The 23,769-nt window shown below is 38.7% G+C and overlaps 1 protein-coding gene and 1 pseudogene across 2 annotated transcripts; both read left to right on the top strand.

Moving 5' to 3' along the window:
• Window positions 1-5,994: 5,994 nt before the first annotated feature.
• On the top strand, window positions 5,995-6,563 carry LOC144701471 (putative ribosome biogenesis protein RLP24 pseudogene; annotated as a pseudogene).
• Window positions 6,564-20,893: 14,330 nt separating this feature from the next.
• Window positions 20,894-22,948, top strand: LOC144700647 (ubiquitin-conjugating enzyme E2 28). 2 transcript variants are annotated; one of them, XM_078572095.1, is made up of 5 exons: window positions 20,894-21,029; window positions 21,149-21,243; window positions 22,175-22,302; window positions 22,384-22,488; window positions 22,576-22,948. In XM_078572095.1, the coding sequence occupies exons 2-5, from the start codon at window positions 21,174-21,176 to the stop codon at window positions 22,717-22,719; spliced, it is 447 nt and encodes a 148-aa protein (XP_078428221.1). In that variant the 5' UTR covers window positions 20,894-21,029; window positions 21,149-21,173; the 3' UTR covers window positions 22,720-22,948. The 2 variants fall into 2 exon arrangements, with proteins under 2 accessions (XP_078428221.1, XP_078428222.1); XM_078572096.1 differs by having other exon boundaries at window positions 20,911-21,067.
• The last annotated feature ends 821 nt before the right edge of the window (window positions 22,949-23,769 follow it).

Raw genomic sequence — 23,769 nt, 5'->3', positions numbered from 1 at the left:
ATACCTTTTTGCATAGAAATGGAGTTTTCACTAATAAGGGATGAAAATATTGGATGGATACCAAATTATGTGGAACTTCTATTTAACAAATCTTGTTCAGTCCATGTATATTATCTTGGATTTCTGATCCTGACTTGTTTTTTGTCGCATTGTGGGTGCAATCTCTTTAATCTGTTCTTTTTTGATGGAAGAGTGAAAAAGAGATTCCAATTTTGATCATTGAGAAAAAGACAACTCAAATCCATCAAAGAAGTGACAATAAAATTTAAGTTCGCTTTACTTTCCACTTTTTAAAAGACAGCCTATATATCAAACTTTCCAATCCTACAAAGTATGTCTCTTAATTGAATATGTAGCTCAAAATAAAAGGGTTATAAGACACGCCCACCATCACCACTCACTATCTCCAGCCATCAATTGACCAGCCCGCAATGACCCTAGCCAGATGTTGAGATCACTGGAATAGTCAAGCAAACTAAATTGACTGGATTACATTGAATCAACTCAGTCAGTTCCAGCCAAAGATAGTGAGCTCCCCCTTATTATTTATCCCTTATTATTCAAAAAATTGATAACAGGAAACAATTACCATTTTTTTGATAAACCCAAAGATTTTGAATAATGTTCTCCACTATCAAATTTTCATAAAATTTCACTGTTCATTATTGTAGAAAAATTTTCAGGGAGAAGATACTATGTAATCTGCTCTCAAAATTCTAAATAAAATTAAATACTCATCACTGGAAAAAAATTATACATAGGGATGTAATATTATCTAATCTCAAAATTTCGTAAAACCTTAGTGTTCAATACCACATAAAAAAATTGCAAGAGATGTAACATTATCTAATCTCAAATCTTATATGCTGTTAAATTTTCAGAAAATATATAGGATTTGGTGGGAAACGGAAGTCCAGATAATTGATAGAATGTGACAGTATATGAATTGGTTATTCGACAATCAAAATGGTATATAGACTTATTATATCTTCCATGAAGAAGAATAATGTGGTAACCGGCATAGTTTTTAGTTTCTAACGCTATATTTACGAATCATTAATTTAAAATATATAGTAAAAATTACTTAATGAATCATCCATGCATTTAAGGATATAATATTTAACTAAATAACCTTACAGACCCTTTTGTTTGTCAATTTGCATTGGTTCACAAGAACACAATCAATGGATATGAATCTAAATACTAACCACATTGACAAGGATAAATCTATAGATCAAAAGGATACATACCATTTGTTGAACATAGAATTTTAGGCATGAACATATGGATTTAAGTAAAGAAATATTGGCATGAACATAACTATATACTTGCAAAATATTGGAAAATTTTCAGTAAGAATAACCCACCTGCCTATCTATTGGAAAATTTCCCATGTTTTGAATGTCCTATTTAGAACATTTTTACCTGTACATTAGAGAATGATTGCTTGTTGTTAAAATTCGTTAAGAAATTAAATTGAATACCTTAGTTCTTATTATTTATCAACGGACATTTTTCTACATTATCTGAAAAAAATGACATAGGTATGGGATAAAAGTTTCATTCATTCATGAATGTGTGAACATTCACAAACAAAGGTGAACACAACCCACCAAAAAAAACATGGATAATGGCCATGAACAGCTCACATACATATGAACTATTTGCTCAAAGGACGCTAGAATTTCCGACCATGGGACTGATTATAAAACTTGGTTTCTTGTTCATAAGTCTATGCTTTGGTATCTTCTCAGGAATCCAAACTGTAGACTCTCTGATGAAGTTGTGCTCCTTGTATTCTCATGTTTTGAAATTTCTTCATTCCTCATCTTTGCCCTGCTCCTCAGTGAAGGTTTATCTCTGTTGTCATATGTTGGTACATTCTCTCTTCCACCATCTTAATCCTTCTTCAAAAGTGGACATGGGTATTAGAGCTGAATTTCATCACAGGCGAGATCAGTTTGTCTTTGATGAAAGTAATTTATGACACATTATGATTAGAGGCAATGTCAATTTTGATATTGGACTACGTTAAATGTGACATATTGATTAGAGATTACTGTTATTCAAAGTTCATCTCTGATCAGAGGTCTACTTTGACCAAAGTCGTACCAGAGTCAAACTTTGATATCAATTTGACTTGTCCAAAGTTTGCGTTACTTTTTTTCCAAGAAACTCCGATCAAGTTGATTTATTTAGAAATACGGTTTCATTCATTTTAGTTGTTCTGGGGATTGTATCTGTTTTTTATTTTTTTAAAAGAAAAAGTTTCTTGAGGATACCTTTTAAATTTTGCATCCCAACTGTTATACTTTCTTGTTTTCTTCTTAAAGAGACATCTGAAGATAATTGCTGCTCATATATCTAAGCATTAATGGTACGATATTTGAGTATCTTTATATTTCTAATAACCTACCAATATATATTTATTTTTTTTATAAATTAATCTAAAAAAAATTCCAATACATTTTTAGAATATAATATAAAAGTATTGCAAACAACATGTCAAAATCAGTGGCCACGCGGCAAGGTGAAACCGACCCAATAGATGCTAAATTGAGGAAACTACAGACCATGATTCATAAACTGTACAAGGGGAGACCCACATCGACTTGAAAATTGAGGGCTTGAAAGGTACCTCATAAAGAAACTTTCATGGCAGGGAATCAAAGGTGATGAATTGTTTTAACAAGTTTGGATCTGATTGCTACCACTGAATGCATTGCAAGGATAACAATGATCAAATCACTAATATTAGTGAGAGAAAAATGGTTAGATGATGTCAACATTTTGGAAATACTTTCAGAAGATCCACATAAAACTTCAGAACCATCTCAAAGAGAAATAAGTCCAACAGACTGAAGATAACGCAAGTTCTACTCCACAATGATCAGCTGTTGATATATTAGATGCATTTACAGGGAGATATTAACAAAACTTATGTCTCACAGATGAACCATGGATCATGTTTGATGGAAGATTTTTTGATAATCTCCATTGTATCAATCACAATATGAGACAATAATACAGTGTTTGAAGACCATCTGTGATCAATGCTAATGTCTTCTTCATCAAAGAAAAGGAAATTTTACAAAGTTTGTATCCAAATTTAGATGTCTTCAATGCATGATACCTAGATGAGAGAACATAATTCACTTATTTTGAGAAAGTATGCATTTGTGAAAAATGAGATCAAGAAGCCATGTAGCATGAGGTATCTAGTATAATTTCTAGCGAAGGTTTTGGTAAACAATAGATTATGAAAAAGAATTATTTATATTACCTTTAAAATTTTAAGCAACAATTGGTTGATGATTACATTGTTGAAAAGAATTAGTTAGATAAGCAAACCCTATTTTAAACAGATTTCACATCATGCATTGTATGGTACACATCATCAACTACATCATTCAAGTACGTCTAAAAGCCTTGGGGATCCATTCACCACTCACCCTGATGAGGCTAAGAAGCTACATGATAAGGAGTCAAAAGATGCAAACACATGATGACCTAGGCATTTTAGGTCCTTGAAGATCTGGTTATACTAGTGTGTAAATTATTGTAGTTGTCGGCTTAATGGGGTCCATAGCTGCGATTATGATGGAGGACCATCCCATTGAGCACGCCCAGACTCGTCATCAGCCACGTCGCAGAGCCCAAGACAACGCGAAGAACCCGAGCTTTCACTACCAGGTATGAAAACCACATATGCGTCGTGTTGTTATATATCGTGTTAGCGTTGTTTTTACGATTTTACGGAGGCCCTTCACAGTTTTACGGAGGTCCTCTTAGCGTCATTGTGGTTTATTTTGTCACCCCTTGGCTATAGGGAGGCCCCTCCTGCGTGTGTACGGGCCTCCCCCATTTGAGTTTTTTTTTTGTTTATTTTACACTTTTGTTACACCCTTGAGGGGGGGGGGAAGCAATGAATGGCTTCTTCCCCTTGAAGGGCCCTTTAGGTGGGGGGAGGCCCACTAAGCTTCCTCCCCCCTAAAGGAGCCCATTAGAGCACTTCTTACCCCCCCTTTTTTTACCATAAAAGAAAGGGGGAGGTCCTCAATTCTGATCGGATATGTTTTGTTAAAAAAAATTAAAGACTGCTATCGTGCACCATGTGTTAGGGTTCCTCCCTCCACCCCTCTCTCAATCCCCTCGTTGGGGAGGTTGATCATGTTTCCCCTTAGGGTTTTCTCCGTATCAAAGACGGTGACGGAGCCCTTCGCTGGGTGAAAGCTCTAAATCCACCTTACTCAATATCACCATCATCCAATATCTCACCTGTCAACAAACTGGACTGCTTGCTTGGGATCTCTTTGAGCAACGGTGCACGTGCCGCCAAGTTGCACCCCAGTTTGGGATCTGTTCGACTGACCTATTCATGGTCGCCAGGCGGCCTTAGTGGGGCCCTCCACCCCGACCATCTCTACCGACGGATCATCCCTTGGTCGTCAGAATCTCTAGATGACAAACACCACTGTCGGCCTTGTGCTCGCTTACATTTTCGTGAGCATAGCATGATGGAAATATATGTGGCGGACAAAGCAATCACACATTCCACATCTCGTTCCATGTTCATTACTACAACGTATTCATTATAGTTCGCTTGTGATGTTTATAATGCAGTCCATGAATACATGATCGGACTTAGTGAATTATGATGAGATCGTAAATATGGAGATCATTAGTCTTTAAGCATGCGTTCTAAAAATTCATAATTGAAGGATAAGCAAGAAAGACATCGACGTATCCAGATAGAATATCACTATCTACACTTTAAGAATATCTCACTCATATGATGAGTATGGCTGGTCCGTAGTCATTAGTATGGAGACACTAAGGATAGATAGTGGGTGCTCTTTAGTGGAAAGAGTTCACTGAATTGATCCGTATGAATCCATGAATGGTATTATACCAAACTGTCAATCAGGTTGATTCACGTCATGGATGTGTAAATGGTCCTTAGACCTGAGACACCAAAGATGTCTTGTGGATGGAGGGTTGTACTTTGACGGTGGCCACGAGTCTCTAATCATGGGATTCTAAAAGTTCTTAGTTCGGGTAGATCAAGAAATTCACGAAGGCGATTGAATGCTCAAGATGGGATTGCCCACCCTTTGTATAAGAGGTGACAACTCAAGGAAGACGATGCGATGAAGTCCTTGGCCAAGGCATTGAAATATCGGAGAAGAGTTCTATGATGATTTTCGAAGAGTACTAATTCGGATGACCGATTAGGGTTTGATAGTTGACCATACCCTAAATGGTGAAAGGAGTGTCAAGTGGCTGAGGGATTATACATACACGGTAACCAATGAAAACATTGTTCCATGAGTGAGTTGGTACACACTCCTTTGTATCTTCTAGAACACGAGGTGTAGCTTGGCACCCCACACGTTGGAGACTCGACCTATCTATTGGGTTAAATGGATCTGACATCAATTAATCTATATGATGATATAGTTAATTAGTTTGGAAGGCCAATAAAGATTATGGGGCCACTAGAGTCATTGACTAGATTGATACATGAGCCTAGAGGGTCACACACAAATGATCTTTTGGACGTCATAAGATATACTTAAGTTTTGGAAATTTTTATGAAAAATACCCAGTTAGAATAAATAGGGGAAGGCCATGAAATTTTTTTTCAGGGGCCTTTCCCCTTCTTCTCCCTTCTCCCCACACCCCCTCTCCATGCATGATGCAATCCGAACGGCATAACGACAACGCTAGAGGTAGAATGGGGCTCGTCAAAAAGAAGGGGGATATTCGATGTGTCGGGGATTTTATTAATACGTTTAGAGGCTGCGCACTTGAGCAGCTTGACTAGTCTCATTTCCGGATCCAAGAAATCACTGATGCAATTCGTGCAAAGTTACTTCATTTCATGGTTTTAATGATGTCGTTCCTTTTCAAGGGTCGGGCGGTCCTCTCCGACTTCGTTGGCGGCGCTCCGCCATTCTATTTTCTCGTCTCCATCTAAACTTCACATGGGAATATGAGAATAGAAAAATGTTGGTTGTGCTCTTCAAGCATCTACCCAGGCCATGGAATACAGTTTGTTTGTAATGATGCCAAGATATTTCGATTCTGTAGGTAGAAGTGTCACAAGAATTTCAAGATGAAGAGAAATCCTCATAAGGTTAAATGGACTAAGGCCTATAAAAGGCTCCATGGAAAGGATATGATGCAGGACGCCACCTTTGAGTTTGAAAGGAAGAGGAACAGACTAGAGAGATACGACAGGAATGTTGCCGAGAACACGCTCAAGGTGACTAAGAAGATAAACAAGATCAGAGTGGCCAGGGAAGCCAAGCACCATGCCCAGAGGATGAAGGGTAAGAAGGTGGCTGGGATGAAGGCTGCCGTGAAGGAACTGGAACAGAGCTTACACATGGTGAAGGCTCCTAGTGTGCTCAAAGAGGACCCCTCTCTCACTCTACCCAAGCTCAAGGTCAAAATTCACCATTCGTCATAGGCCAACAATCAAATGGAACAATGAGGCTCTCTCTCTCTCTCTTTGTCACACTTGAAAGACTATTGTTTAGAAGATGTCTCTTTTAGGCATGAAATGCTAGAGCTAAGAAAATGAGTTTCTGTTTCTCTCAAAAAAAAAAATGATGTCGTTCAATTTTGCATTGGTCTTCCGCTATGGAATGTTTTAATTTATTCATACATGTCAAGGCCTCTAGAACCCAACACGGTCAATAAGAAATCATTACAGGACTCCCCTTTGTCACTGCTGAGATCGACACTCACCTCCATCATCCCCTGGCCTTCCTTGATTTCCCAACGTGCTATGTTGCTTCCTAGTGCGTCTTGATTTGCTAGCCAGCTACGATACTCTCACGTAGGTCCAACCTAAGAAGGATCACACTGCGCGGTTGTCTCCACAAGCCTAGGTTGTCCGATGTGCCATAGGCGTTGGTGGGTAGTTGTCCTCTTTTCAACTACCGCGGGACTTGCTGACTTGAGTTGCTGATTGGAATGTACGTTGCCCTCTACTACTCGGTCGGACCTCTATCGCCATCATCAATGCGTGAGGCCTTGCACGTGTCAAAACTGTCATTCCAAGTTGGTGACCCAACGCCAAAGCAACTCCTGTGGACCCGCGCTTTCTCTATATCACATGCCTCACACGATTTTCCAACTCGAGGATCTCCTCGTAGATCACTCACAACACGACACCGTCTCTCACGCCTGTTAGATCTTGGCAATTGCCAGATACTGATTGTTGTACCGTCTCCTTCATTGCCTTAGTTTATTCGCCCGGAGAATTCCTGGTCAACTGCCTCCGACCCTGCCTTGTTGTCTGGACGACCAGGTCCCAACCCATAGGTCACACTCGCTTCCCCATTTTATTTTGTAGTATCATTATTTCTTTCACTGCCGATCTTCGTTTCCTCCTCTATCCTAAGTGAACCTTTGACGATGATAGGACTAGCCACCTTCTCATGCTAGGGTTCATCTTTGACGGTGTCAGGTCTGCTCGTTCATGCCGATGACACGGATGCTATCAGACGGAAATTGTCTCTCACTTTGTCGATCTTTGAGCTGATCACACGGGTCATTGGGAGCTTGGTCAGGCGCGACACTTCTCTGTGCTGATACCTGAGTTACATCTTGGATCGGACGGCTATTATGTATTTCTTGTTGGTTTTACTCTAATTGCCCGCAACTTATCACAATGTTGCATCATTTTCGTGATCGTTTCCCCTATGGCGTAGCACGCGCCGGTCAACTCGTTTGCCATGTTACATCAGATTAAATCATAGCCGTTGGACTCATGTGAGGGGGATCTGAGGTCCAATGGCAGTTCTGTCCATTCCTGCCCCCCCCCCCCCCTAGTGGCACTGTCACCAGATGATGGTTTTTGGTGGGTAGGGGGACCGCCAAGGGAATCTGAAGGCTTGGGAAGACCCCCAAGGCCATCCCATTAAATTGACGTACATGGCTGGTCCTTCCTAAGCCTTTAAAGGGGGTCCATTACCCCAATTTTCATTATCTCTCATCGCAAGAAGGAAGACAATGGCAGAGGTTCCTTTCGGAGATTAAACACTCGACAGCATTGCGACAGTCTGTGGGTGTGAAGACGACTCAGGAAGACATCAAGGAACAATAAGGATGTGAGGATTTTGCTCCAAGAAGGAAGAGACAAAGGTAGTAAGCAGTACACCACTATTCGGGGTTGGCGATCAGCATTCCCACCCCTGTTCCTTGATTCAGGGCAGATAGATAATTTTTAGGATTTTTCGTTGCAATCAAGTAAAATAACACTATATATTTGATTCAAGCTCTTCGATCACTCAACAAAGTTCAATCTAATCAAAAGTCATTATCCCAATATCTTTTAGGCATTTCATCGAGCACATAGTGTGCATTTGAAGTTAGTCATCGATTTATCTAAATTCATCCTGATTTATCCTTATATATACTTTCAAAATGTAAAAGTATATATCTCTAAATATTCAAAAAAATGTGCATAGTGAACAATTCTCGTATTTCAGCCTCTTTGGGGATTTCTATCGAAAACCTGAAGGCTTTCGACATAAACACCTCATTTCTCGGGATTTTATGCTATAAAAAATACATAGAAAAAGAGATATATATATATATATAACTATATCATAAATACAAAACCTATATAAGTGAATCCCTCTAAAACTAGAAAAAATATTGCCCGTCCTCTCTTCATACTAAGCTCTTAGTATATATATATCACTATACTCTTACGTTCTCGTTTATATCGGGATATAATTCATTAAATCCTTAATCTATCATTCCCTTTATCAATGATAATTCTATTTCCTTTCTCTCTTTCACCCTTCATCTTATTTTCATTTAAACTAAATATTTCTATCAACTAACTTCTTACATCTTAGTACCCTGAAACCCTTATTCCTTGTCTAACTAAAATATAAATCTCCAGTATCATTATCTCCATCTCCAATTAATAGTACTACACTATTCTATCTATTTTATTAATCTTCAGTACTTCTTCACTACTTATACTGATATCAGTCTAAACTAAAATGCCATTAATTCAACTCAATATCCTGCTTTCTTATTTACTTTAAAATATACAAAATATATAAACGAAATATCTTATTCTCTCTTTCCCTAGTTGTTTTTCTTATCAAATAGTATTCATTATTATTAAATATTATCTTAAATTCTCAAATCCATTATATATTGTCCCCTAACTACTAATTTCTTATATTCTACTATTGTTGCTATCTTTTTTCATATTGTTAGACCTCCCTAACTATAATCAATTGTTAAATTCACATCTAAAGGCCAACCCCTTTGGATACTACCTTGCTCTTTCTACACATCTCAGTGAGTTTTCTATCTTTCATCAAATTATTTTATTTAGGCAAATTAAAGTTAAAAAGACATTAAAAATACGTAATTTTCCTTTATCAGATGAAACTTGGTGTAGGTTGGGTCTGTCAGAAGCCCAACCATATATTCTTATAATTATCATAAGGTCGCGACTCGTAGGGCTGCCATCTAGTTTGAATCTTCAGGGCCCTAACCATGTGATTTTGAAAATTAAAACACCATCATTAATCCATATCAAGAAATTCTAGAAAACACCACCATCATTATATAAAATTTGAAAAAAAAACTAAGAATTGAACAAAATAAACCACTACCGTGTGAATGTGTCTGGCCTATACTTTGGCCTTTGACTCTGTCCTCCACGCTGGCATTCTAGTGGCCTTGTTTGTGCGGCCTTGTGTTTTGCTTTGAATGACACTTCCAACATGTGTGCTAGTGCTCGCAAGTCTTGGGCAGGCTTGAGCACTCTGCACTCGCCTATCTATAGTGGTTTGAATGCTACCGTGCTTGAAGGACTCCACTGTTAGCAATCTTCAAAAGCTATTTTTATATTTAATTCTTCTTACACCTCTTTTTTTATTATTTGTTTCTTTAAATTTTACCTTAGCCCTGAAAAATATATAATAACATACTTGAGAGAGGAATTAAACTCATTAAATTTCATAATATTTTTAAAAATTATTTTAATGAAAATAAATGGACCTCTAAATTATGTAAAAGTTATATTAAAAAGTGTTTTTTTAACCATGTTGCCTATTTTCATTGAAATAATTTTTAAAAATATTATGAAATTTAAGGTCAAGTTGTTCATAAATGGGCTAAGGTCAAGTTGTTCATAAGTGGGCTTGGCAAAAGCTTCATACCTCTGATTCTAACTAGGATTTCATGTGTGTTGCATCAGCCTCAAACTTACCTACATATGGCTCGAGTGTCAAATATCCCCCCTCTGCAGAAGCAAGTAGAAAAGTTTCCATTAATTTCTGTTGTGGACAAGACTTGCATACTAATTGTGCCACCAGCGCACCGGTCAAAAAATTCCCATCATTTTTCAGAGAATTTTAACTTAAAAACATTCAAGGCTTTTGGAAAAAAACATATCCATCTTGATGACATTGAACTTTTTATTGTGACAAATGGACCTTGAAAGCAACATGATAGAGCTTTTGACAAACATTGAGGAGATCTACCTAATATAAAGAGGATAGGCCGATGAACCTCCCCCATAATTTTTATTACAAAAGAGGTATAACCATCACAATGTTGTACAGATCTTGTTGTACACCAATGACACATTCTAACCATTGTGTTCTTCTCTTGTTGTACAGCTTTCACATCAGGCAAAGAGGGGAAGGGGCATCAGACACTAAATCGATTTACACTTTTATTTTGTTTCTCTCTATCTTGTTTAATTTTTGTATAACAAATGCCTTCAATGATATTGTGGTTATTTTAAATCTATGGTGCATATGAACAAGGTCAAAACTGATTAGAGTTTAACATTAATTCCAGTTGGACTCTGATCATAGTTGAACTCTGCCCAGAGCTTTGCTCTGATCTGGTTATCATTATCTTCTTTCCCTTTTTTTCTAATTTCCTATCCTCTTTCCTAACTCTTCTGTTTTGTTTGACCCCTTTTTTGACTTATTTTCTGATTCTTCTTTTGTTTGATCTCTTCTCTCTCATTAACATACTTATTCTTGTGTGGATATTTTTTGATATGTTATTTAAAAAATATGCTTTGTTGTTTGTCCTCGGATATAATGGATTGTGTACTGGTGAAAGATGTGGAGCACTTTTCTTCGATCCCTTTCAATTTTTATCATTTTCTGAAATTTTGGGAATTAGACCTGCAGCAGGGGGGCAACAGCTTCATTGTTCTGATGTTGAACGCTCTTGATTGATTTTGATTTGTTGATATGTTATTTTAAAAATATGCTTTGTTGTTTGTCCTAAGATGGATATAATGGATTGTGTACTGGTGAAAAATGGGAAGTACTTTTCTTATTTCCCTTTTTTATTTGTATCTTTTTCTGAAATTTGGGAATTAGATCTGCAGAAAGGAGGCAACAGCTTCATTGCTCGGATGTTGAAAAGCCTTGATTGATGTTGATCTGCAGATCCACTAAAGGATATGAAGGAAAACGGGATGGTGTAGAAAAGTATATTTTAAATGGGAGTGAAAGAATAGGATTTCCAAGGGAAGATGATTGTGTGTTATGTGTGAAGGGTGGAAGAGAAGGAAAGAATATGAACCGACAAGATGATGGATAAAACAGAGAGAAAGGATTAAGATATCAGGAGGGGCGAAAATGAGAGGTGAGTTTCAGAATGAGGATTAAGATGTGCATACGAGGTTGATGATGTGAAGGCTCAAAGGTGGAGAGGATGATGGAAAAAACAAGGTATTCAGGAAAGGGAAAGAGGAAACCAAGTGGAGCTGGTCTATGTACAAATTTAGAAGGACTTATTGTTTTTTCTGATTGTGGGAGAAAGTTATGAGAGAGACTTTGAGTGAAGTCAAATATGGCAGTTATAGATATGGAAAGGAAGATGCAGAATTAGTGAGAAAAGAGAGTAGTAGAATAGTTGAGAATAGTGGATGGTTAAGAATAGAGACAGGATAGAAAAGAGAGATCAAATAAGTGGAGGATAAAAGACAGAGAAAGTAGCTGAATTAGGAGAGATAAAAGAGAAAGAGTGAAAGAGAGACACAGAGAGAGAGAGAAGAGAAGAGTCAACAAAAAGAGAAAAAGAAAAAGAAAAAAAGGAGAGGGAGTGAGAGAAGGGAAAATTTTATGCATTTTCCATCACTAGGTGCTTAAGGCAGGTGAGAAGCTTGTTCAACTTTTAAAGACAACATTTTGTTTTTTGCAAGGCAAATCACTTAGTCAAACTATAGATATGGGTTTTATTAGAGTCAAAATTCATGTAAATATAATACCATTGACAAGAAAAAAGGAACACAAATTTGGGTTAAAATAGATTATTTTTTTGCTGATCATTCACCCCATTCTTTAAATTCAATAATTTGTATCCAAATCTTATGAACCTATTATATATTTGGGTAAGTATTTTCTTGAAATATTAAATGCCTAATTTACCTTTGTCTTCTTTTAAAGGCTTTCTTGTATAAACTTTAAGATAATAAAAAGTTTAATATAAGACGAGATACCATTGTGATGATGAAACAAAGTGTAGACAATTTTAATATTAGGATGCACTGATCCATTTTTATCTTGATGTTCAGTAATTTATAACCACAATTTTTATATTCATGTCTAATGATCCATTTTTTTGCCTTTAAAGTAAGGCTACAATATAACCCACAGGAGCTTTCAGTAAATGAATTTTACCCCCTCACAGTTTGATAGCCCAAACTAATAGTAATCAATGAATTTCTGAATCTCCTCTAATGTTCATCCATGAGTTATCTTTATAGGAGACCTCAAGATGAAAGTATGGTTATTTATGCAAAATCCGCAGATAAATAGCCTTCATTTCAAGTATTGCCTTTCCCTCCTAAGGATGAGATTTCTAGCATCTAACTCCTTAAGAAAACTAGGTGGGAAGTTAATGGAAATGCTCATTACAAATATGTGGGAACTTCACCAGTGTTGCAAAATTCTTGACCAATTTGGATAGCCTCACAAAAGACTCCTGTGACGACTAAAAGCCAGAGCTAGTTGCAAAGATACAACTGTAAAAGATCTTCGATAGAAGTTGACAGAAGATGATAGAAGAAGTGAGAAGGGAGAAGATGAAGAAGAAGAACACCAAGAAAAGAGGTGTAAAGAGAGATCGTTGTTAATCCCCAAACATCGATGGTTACATTGATTTGTTTTTATAAGTAGTATAAGAGTGTAAGAATAGCAAGTAACCGTTGTTTGAGATATATTCATTGTAACCGATTACAACGGATAAATTCATTTAAACTCAGATATAATCTGTACCGTTATAATGAATCGGGTGCACCGATCAACGGTGCACCTTTATAATGATCCCTTTCTTTATAACGTTGAGTTGGTTATATCTGGACCATTATAACTAAATGGGTGCACCGATCATGTCCGTTGATTGGTGCTGTGGACCCATTATAATCCTAGCCATTATAATCCTAACTAGATTTAATCCTGACTGTCTAGATTTAATCCTATTCTATATTTAATCCTATCATCTAATTCTTTAACGAGTATAGTAGTTATGTTGATTTTACTAACTAATCTTGATTATATCCTAACTGAAGGTCGTAACTCATGTCCGTTGACTTGGCGAGTTGGCGCACTGGTCTTCTGGTGCTGACTCCTTAACACCCCCCCTCAAGCTCAGTGGGGAGGTAGTGAGCAAGACTGGATTTCCAATGACCGAGACGTTGAGCTTGGCCCGAAGATGACTTAATCTCGGAGAGGGTATTGGCTTGGTGAGAATATCGGCCAGCTGCCCTTCATTGTTGACGAAACGGATGCTGAGTGACTTGGCTGCGACCTGCTCTCTTACGAAGTGGTAGTCTATCTCAATGTGCTTCGTTCTCGCATGGAATACAGGACTTGCAGCGAGATAGGTTGCTCCGATGTTATCGCACCACCGGGTGGGAGGAGTATTGCCGTCTAGATGTAATTCTCGTAGGAGTATTGGCAGCGTTGGCTAGAGCTTTATACTCGGCTTCTGTGCTTGATCGGGCAACGGTTTGTTGCTTTTTAGTGCTCCAAGAGATCAAGTTGTTTCCAAGGTACACTAGGAAACCACCACTAGACCGACGATCTTCTTGGTCTCCAGCCCAATCTGCATCACTAAATGCACTTAAGGAGAAATTGGAGTTATTGTAAATAAAAGGACCATGCAGAATTGTGCCTTGAAGATAGCGAAGGAGATGTTTTAAAAATTGCCAGCCATGAAGAGTGGGGGAATGCATTTTCTGGCAAGCTTTATTAACGGCGAAGGAGATGTCGGGTCTGGTCAAGGTTAGATATTGAAGAGAGCCAGTGATTTTCCTATATAAAGTTGGATCAAGAAAGGGGTTGTTGGATGAGAGTGTTTTGTTCAGACAGCATGGAGTGAGTGAGGGTTTGCTGTTCTCCATGTTAGCGTCATAGAGTATTTCGGATAAGTATTTAGATTGGGAGAGGAGATAACCAGAGTTGTGTTTGATTAATTATATCCCAAGAAAATAATGGGTGGGTCCTAAGTCTTTGATTGCAAAATTCTGTTGTAATTGATGAACTAGAGAGTTAATGGTGGATGAACATGGAGAAATGATAAGAATATCATCAACGTAGATTAGAATAAAAACAGGTTTTGGAAAAGTCAGTTTAAAAAGAAGAGAAGTATCAGTCTTTGACTTTCAGGTTTTGTTAAGGAGTCAGCACCAGAAGACAAGTGCGCCAACTTTCAGATTTTGGGCTTCGTTCTTGCTCAGTTGGATTCTTCTGGTTGCTGTGCCAGTTCTCATTTCTTGATCCTCGTCCATGGTCAGTGGTGTGCCACCGATCATTTCTTGACCCACGTCCGTGATCAAAGTTCCTGTGAAATTGCTTCTGAGCAGAATTTGCCATTAGTGGAGTTCCATTTCCATTCCCTTTATGATGATGAGTAAGATAACCATCGTGAGCCTTCAGATTTGTGACAATCTGCTCAAAACTCAGATGATCAAGATTAGCATTGATACTGATGACGAAAGAGGAATATTCAGGGGGTAGGCCTCTTAGGAACGTGTAGATTTTTGAAGGCTCATTGACTGGATGTCCTACCATATCCAGAGCTTCGACAACAGACCTGAAGTGCTTGATATAATCTTCTATTGCCATCGTACCTTTCCCAATATTTGTAAATTATCTATCCAACTCAATGATTCTAGATTGGCTCCTCCCAGCAAAGGTGTTTCCTAGAGCTTCCCAAGCCTCTCTTGCTGATTTGGCTTTAATTAGACAGGGCAGGACCGACTCAGAGATGGTGGATTGGAGGAACCCGAGGACTTGCTGATCAATCCTCCACCATTTTTCATATTCTGGGTTTTCAGAAGTGTTCCCATGAAGATATGTAACCAAGATGGGGGGAGAAGCAGTACCGTTAATGAATCTATTTAGTCCATACCCGTTGAGGAGAGGCTGGACGACATTTTTCCACATTTGAAAATTGCTTGATTCTAGCTTGAACGCAATAGTCATTCCAGGAGAGATGACTATGGGCACATGCCCTATGGCCGTCATGCTTGATGCAGCCTGTGGAATTGCTGCAATAGAGGGGACATTCCTTTCTTCTCCCATGATGAGGTCGCCTGGCTCTGATACCATGTAAAAGATCTTCGATAGAAGTTGACAGAAGATGATAGAAGAAGTGAAAAGGGAGAAGATGAAGAAGAAGAACACCAAGAAAAGAGGTGTAAAGTGAGATTGTTGTTAATCCCCAAACATCGATGGTTACATTGATTTGTTTTTATAAGTAGTATAAGAGTGTAAGAATAGTAAGTGACCGTTGTTTTAGATATATTTGTTGTAACCGATTACAACAGATATATTCATTTAAACTCAGATATAATCTGCACCGTTATAATGAATTGGGTGCACCGATCAACGGTGCACCTTTATAATGATCCCTTTCTTTATAACATTGAGTTGGTTATTGATGGAAATATATGTGGCCGGCAAGCCAATCACACATTCCACATCTCGTTCCATATTCATTAAATAGAACATATTCATTATAGTGCACGTGTGATGCGTATAATGAAGTCCATGAATATATGATCAGACTTAGTGAATTATGATGAGATCGTAATACGGAGATCACTAGTCTTTAAGCATGTGTTCTAAACATTCCTATTCGAAGGATACGCGAGAAGGACATCGAAGTATCCGGATAGAATAGCACTATCTAGCCTCACTCATATGATGAGTATGGCCAGTCCCGTAGCCATTAGTGTGGCGACACTAAGGATAGATAGTGGGTGCTCTTTAGTGGAAAGAGTTCACTGAATTGATTCGTACGAATCCCTAAATGGTATTATACCGAACTGTCAATCAGGTTGATTCACGTCACGGTTGTGTAAGTGGTCCTTAGACCTGAGACACCAAAGACGTCTTGTGGACGGACGATTGTACTTTGGCTATGGCCAACGAGTCTCTAATCATGGGATTCTAAACGGTCTTAGTTCGGGTGCATCAAGAAGTACACGAAGGCGATCGAGTGGTCAAGATGGGATCCTCCACCCTCGGTATAAGAGGTGACAGCTCAAGGGAGATGATGCAATGAAGTCCTTGGGCAAGGCAGTGAAATATCGGAGAAGAGTTCTCCGATGATTTCCAAATGCATCAGTACTAACTCGGATAACCGATTAGGGTTTGACAGTTGACCATACCCTAAGTCGTCCAAGGAGTGTCAAGTGGATGAGGGATTATACATACACGGTAACCGATGATAAACAGGTTCCATGAGTGAGTCAATACACACTCCTTTGTATCTTCTAGGACACGAGGTGTAGCTTGGCACCCCACGTGTCGGAGTCTCGACCTATCGATTGGGTTATATCGATCCGACATTAATTAATCTATATGATGATATAGTTAATTAATTTGGAAGGCCAATAAAGGTTATTGGGCCACTGGAGTCGTTAATTAGACTGATACATGGGCCTAGAGGGTCACACGCAAATGGTTTTTTGGACGTTGGAAGATGTACTTAAGTTTTGGGGATTTTTATGAAAAATACCTACTTAGTATAAATAGGGGAAGGCCCTGAACGAAATTCACCCAGGCCAGAATTGTTCAGGGCCTTTCCCCTTCTTCTCCACTCTCCCCACACCCCCTCTCCATCCCTGATGTGATCGGGACGACGTAACGATGCCGACGGAGATTGAACGGGGCTCGTCTATGAGAAGGAGGAGATCCGACGTGCCGAGGATCGCGTGGATACGTCTAGAGGCTGCACACTTGAGCAGCTCGACTCGTCTCGCTCCAGGATCGAAGAAATCACGAATGAGATCCGTGGAAAGGTACGCCGTTTTAATGTTTTGTTGATGCCGTTCGATTTGCAAAAGGTCTTCCGCTGTGCATCGTTTTGTTCTGTTCATCCAAGTCAAGGCCTCAAGAACCCAACAATTATATCTGGACCATTATAACTAAATGGGTGCACCGATCACGTCCGTTGATTGGTGTTGTGGACCCATTATAATCCTAGCCATTATAATCCTAACTAAATTTAATCCTGACCGTCTAGATTTAATCCTATTCTATATTTAATCCTATCATCTAATTCTTTAATGAGTATAGTAGTTATGTTGATTTTACTAACCAATCTGGATTAGATCCTAACTGAAGGTCGTAACTCATGTCCGTTGACTTGGCGAGTTGGCGCACTGGTCTTCTGGTGCTGACTCCTTAACAACAACTTCATCTAGTGAACAAAGTTGTGGTCTATTTAATCAGAGAAAACAACACAAAAATCTTTGACAAAAACATTGTTTAGCTGATTATTATCTACCTTTAGAGCAAACAAGTAGTTTAATTGATTTCTTTCTTTCCTTACGTTCAATCGACAATATCTATGCTTTCCCCATGAGCGAATCTGTGGTGCCATCCTCATCCTCGGGAAGCAGCAGCCGCTGGGAGAACGCAGAAGAGAGAAGGCATGTGCCTCTTGAGTCGTGAGATGCATTGGAAAGAGGTGACCAAGCTCGGCGGCGCTACTCTGTAGCATCAACGGCGGCTAAAATCTTCCTTTACATTAGTTTCTTATCTAACTCTTGAACTCTAGCGTCTTGTAATCTTACGTCGATTGAATTTCATCGGTAAGTTTTAGCTCTGACAGTGTACAAAGGTAGATGGATAACATGCTAGAAATCAGATGCGGAAATGGTGGAGTCTGCGATAAGAACAGAAATTGCTTGTGATGATTGATATCTATTTGCTTCCGCACGCTGGTCAAGACTCTCCGTTCCTGAATGGCTTGCAGAGGAACATAAATCATTGGAATCACCGATCTGATATGATATTCGGCATTTTAATAATGCATTCAATGAATCTGCATGCGTCGGCGATCATTGCGCGGTGAAACCGTCAGGAACTGCCAATCCTCTCCTTGAAGTTCTGATAATTGCAGGTATGCGATCTTTCTCTCTCTCTCTCTCTCACTCTTTCTCTTTCCCTCTCTCTCTCTCTCTCTCTCTTTTTCTCTCTCTCTCTTTCGCTCTCTCTCTCTCGCACTCTCTCTCTCTTTCTCTCACTCTCTCTTTCTCAAACACTCCCCCTCTTACTCTCTCTCGTTATCTCTCTCTCTCCTCTCTCCCTCTCTCTCACACACACACTCTCTCTTTCTCTCCCTTTCTCTGACACACACTCTCTCTCTCACTACCTCTTTATCTCTTGCAGCAATCATTCTCTATCTATCTATCATTCTCTATCTATCAATATATCCATCTATCTATCTATCTATCCCGCTATCTATCTATCTATCTATCTATCTATCTATCTATCTATCTATCTATCTATCTATCTATAGAACTATGTATCTATCTATAGAACTATGTATCTATCCATAGAACTATGTATCAATCTATCTATCTATCTATAGAACTATGTATGTATCTATCTATCTATCTATATCTCTATTTCTATCAAACTGTCCGGTGACTGATATTCCATGCTCTGCATTTGTTTAGAGAAGGTCCACAGAACAGCTGCTAGTATAGGATAGAACGAGACGTCCTAAGCTGGGACCAGAGAGAGAAGCTGCCTTTGGGGAAGACATAATAGAACGATAGATGATTGAGGAAACGGGTAGCAAATCTTAGACATAAGCTTGCTGGGGAACTTGAGCGAATGAAAAATTAGTTCAATAGCAGTTAAAACCTGATAGACTCAGTATCAGCCGTGGAGATGTGGGAATCATAATTTTCCTCCTCTATCTCTCTCTAATTCATTTATGCGCATTAAATTACTGACGATATCTATAATTTAATGATGAAATCCCATCTTACCTTCCCTTTGGTCGCACAAGCTCTCCCTTCAACCCACCATTTATGTTTTGTTCAATTATCTTTACTTCACTTTGTACGTTATATTAACAACAGTTATACCCTGATTTGTGTAATGAAGAAATCCCATCTTACCTCTCCTCTCTCTCTCTCTCTCTCTCGACCAATGATCAATATTGTTTCAAGTATGTGTAATTCTTTATGTTATGTTAAATTGTCCCTAATTCATAACGTACATTAAATACTGTTATGAAAAGACATAATCCTCCAATTACCACTCGCTTGATCAGATGAACTCTATTTCAGTATTTTTGCCCCGCGATCATACTCTTGAGACTCTCCCTCGACAGGTTACCAGTGTTGTATTCAATTATCTAAAATTAATTATGTGCATTAAATATATAACAATAATTTCAATTCATTTATATTATAATTTAGGTAACAATGAACTCTCATTTCTAAATCCTGTGGACGCACGCACACGCAAGTTCTCAATCTGTCGTACTCTATCTCACACACACACATCTCTCTTTATTCCAACTCAACACCCTCTCTTCTCCTTTTAATTATTTTTATTTTGTTTGTCAAATATTCTCCTCACCAATCTCTTCCTTACCTTACACATATTCCACAATAATTATTCTCTAGTTTCATTAACTTGCCCTCAATATTCCTCATTTCCACAATACTTTCATCCTTGCTTTTTCATTCCCCTTTTGTCTTATTCAATCGCTTCTTTATATACTACTTCTGCCCAACTCAATACCGTAGATTCTTTAGATTTTTTATTTATTTTTGTCATTCTAGCACACATGACTCCATTTCTCATGTTTCTTATTTAGTCTTTGCACAAGTTGTATAATCTTGACATTGCCAATGGCAGGCTGATAATTTTCAGAAACTTGAAGAAATAACATTTTTTTTTCAGCACATCTTCATCCAGGCAGACAAGCAGTTGTGACTCACAAAATACAGAGGTTAATACTTAAAATGTTGTTTTTGTGACGATGTGTATATCAAAAGAGGGAAAACTCAGATTAAAAAAAAACAAAATTTACCACAATTCATGCACATAATTTAGATGGCTCAAACTTCAATTTGAATTATGACAGATCACAATATTTTACTGATAACATGCTTTTAATCTCCATGGATGTATAAATGATGGAAGGGTGGATGGATGAATGGTACACTGATAAACGGGCGTAAAGATAAAACATCAACCAGCTAACATGCTCAAGGAAGACTAATGGTTATCATTTCCAAAATATTTTTTGACTTTGACTTGAATGTCGACATAGGTTGGTTCGACATCAAATTTGGTTTTTCTAATAAGTGAGAACATGCATATCTTCGGAATCTTCATCTTCATTGACTTTGCAACATGCACCCTCATATTCATCATATTTTAAACAATAGGTTTAACCAACTTTTTCCTGAACCAAACCAAAATTCTGAATTAGTGACAAGTTTTAGGTGGGCATTTCAGAACCAAAATTTCATTGGGTTTTGGCCCGCAGAAAATAATATTAGAAAATGGATATGTCTGCTATGGATAATTGCAGTTAGGTCCCACTCGGGATAAATATTTGAGTTGGGGACCGGAGGTGGGGGACATAGAAAAGAAGAACCTGTCAAAGACGACTTCTTTCTTCTTTACTTTTTCTCGGGAGAACGCCGTCGGCGAGGAAGCTCAAAGGGTCGAAGGGCTGCCGTAGGAGAAGTATTACGCGTTCATACGCTATTTAATCGCCGATCGCTGTTCGTTCTTGGTTTCTCGTTCATCGGTTGGGTTGATTTTGTTTTGCCTTGTTGAAAAATCCGATCTTTTTCTGTTTCTAGGGTTCGGAAAGTTTGGTGGGCTGCGATGGCCTCCAAGAGGATTTTGAAGGAGCTCAAGGATCTCCAGAAGGATCCCCCGACATCTTGCAGCGCAGGTGCCTTTTGATCCCTGTTCTTCGTCTATATCGTAGATCTGGATGGTATCTTGCCGATTTTTTTGGTTTTCTGTCGGAAGATTATCCGGATCTTCTATTTTTTTTCGTTATTCGTGAATAGGCGCGGAAGGGGGTTCCGATTCGTTGCAGTTTTGTCTCGGTCATGTATTTTTTTGACGTAGATGGTTCTCCTTAATCGATTTATTGCTGTTCGAAGGAAATTTGATGGGGCTTTCTGGTGGCGATTGTCGCAGCGATGGCGTGGTTTTTGAGCTTGAAAAGTTATTTTCTGGAATTTTCTTGTCTTCCTCATAGATGTTCTGATGTTGTTCAGAAATTGATTTATGCAAGTTTACGAGGGTCTAATGGGAGATCTTGGCCATTGGTATGGCGTTATTATCATGAACAGTCCATCGATTTTATCCATGGAACTCTTTATTATTTTGATCATAGATTTTCATATAAATTAGTTTGGTCGTAGTCAAGATGGTTTCCATAGTATCTTATTTGAGTTTGCGTTATTTTCAATTAAATCCTCAACTCATTTTTCATCTTTTTGAATATCCAAGACGTGTTGTTGTCGTCGTTCAAGTATTTACCCTCTTAATATCCTTTGAACGGTGCAATAGATCAATTTCTACGCATTCATTTTGCACATAATACAAATATCCTGCCTTCATATTTGATATTTTTTGGGAATATTTCTTTGATTACATGAAATATAAACTGAAATATATCTTTGACACCCCGGGACCGGCAACCAGGGACGGGCCACGAAGGCTATTTTTTTCCCATTGTGCTGGTGTCTTCCGTTTTCGAATTTCATGATTGATAATCTAAATATTGGCAAAACCAAAATTCTTCTTATATCGATTGCGTGACTTGATTATTATTCTTACTAAAGAGGCAAGCAATTTTGCATATTATCTAGGTCCTGTGGCTGAGGACATGTTTCACTGGCAAGCAACCATAATGGGCCCACCAGACAGCCCATATGCCGGAGGTGTCTTCCTCGTTACCATTCATTTCCCTCCGGATTACCCTTTCAAGCCCCCGAAGGTAATTCCCCAAAAAATAAAAAAAAATTAATTTGTTTATTTTTATGGAAATTTCAAGGCTAACAAGCCGTTGACTTTACAGGTGGCCTTCAGGACTAAGGTGTTCCACCCCAACATCAACAGCAACGGGAGCATCTGCTTGGACATCCTTAAAGAGCAATGGAGCCCGGCGTTGACCATCTCCAAGGTCAACTCATTCATATGACCGTTGACCGTAAGCGGTGACTTCTAATTTGGCCGTGGGCGTTGACCAATCTGATTTGGCTGTTTTCAGGTGCTGCTCTCGATCTGCTCCTTGCTGACGGATCCGAACCCCGACGACCCGCTCGTGCCCGAGATCGCGCACATGTACAAGACCGACCGGTCCAAGTACGAGGCGACGGCGAGGAGCTGGACCCAGAAGTACGCCATGGGCTGAGCGCAGGCCCATTACCATGCAGGCTCTTGGATTTGGCCTTCTCCCAGTAAGTCCTCTCTGAATTGTCATTTTCTATCTCTCTCTCTTCCTCTCCGACGGACCGAACAAATGTCTCTTTGTTATGTCGTGTTGGTCAGTGTCTGATGGTCCGTCTCTGGCGTCACTTTGTGCTTCAGACATCTATCTCTCTCTCTCTCTCAATTTCTATATGCATCTATTTATCTCTCCACTGCCCTCCATCTTCTACTTTGACTGGATGATGCCTAGGATCATAATTCACAGGTATTAGACATAGGTATTAGCAGAATGATCTAGGAATTAGATACATGAATTCACAGGTAATAGATATAGGAATTCACAGGTATTAGATTGAGCTTCCCATCTGCTGGAGAAGATTTGTTACTATCAACTCTGCTAATACATATATTAATATAGGTACTCGCAGAATTATCTTCAGAGTTTTAACTAAGATGTAAGAGAGATGAGATGAACAGCTATTAGTAAGGATACTATGGATATTAGTACAGATGAACAGCTATTACTAAGGATACTATGAGATGAACAGCTATTAATTAAGATGTAAGAGATTTGTTTATTTTGATTGGTAGTAGATTATATGTAAGAAAGAGAGATATAATAGTAAAGAACACCCCATCCCCTCATATGTCAGAACTTAGCCACTTGAAAAAAAAAATGATAATTGAGAAAGGTTCGGTCAAATAAAACCTAGTTGATTGTGAAAAGTCCCTTGAATTTTATTATTTTGACTTAACATTCCTTGAACTTGGCTCTCTCGGTCACCATCAATCTCTCTTTCGCTCTCTATCATCGCCAGTCAATTTTCCATAATCTCCCTCTCATTTGTAATAAATTTAGCTGGGGAAAAAATTAAAGGTCCCATTATGGGAAATACAAAAAATACGATTCCCGGAATTCCGCCACCCCTTATTAGGAAAATACGATAAATTAGAGAAAGCGTAACGGCGTGCCGGGACGGCTGATTAGACGGCAGTCGTTAGTCGGCACGTGCGGGGCCCCACACACGTGCCG

This window comes from Wolffia australiana, chromosome 3 (assembly GCF_029677425.1).
Source record: "Wolffia australiana isolate 7733 chromosome 3, ASM2967742v1".
NCBI classification, from domain to species: Eukaryota; Viridiplantae; Streptophyta; class Magnoliopsida; order Alismatales; family Araceae; genus Wolffia; species Wolffia australiana.
This window is presented reverse-complemented; position numbering and strand designations above follow the sequence as displayed.

What these genes read in the sequence shown, in the direction of transcription:
- LOC144700647 (XM_078572095.1), top strand. Translation starts at nt 21,174, where the DNA reads ATGGCCTCCAAGAGGATTTTGAAGGAGCTCAAGGATCTCCAGAAGGAT. An exon ending in CCCGACATCTTGCAGCGCAG is followed by an intron (nt 21,244 to 22,174) that starts GTGCCTTTTGAT and finishes CATATTATCTAG; the next exon opens with GTCCTGTGGCTGAGGACATG. An exon ending in ACCCTTTCAAGCCCCCGAAG is followed by an intron (nt 22,303 to 22,383) that starts GTAATTCCCCAA and finishes TTGACTTTACAG; the next exon opens with GTGGCCTTCAGGACTAAGGT.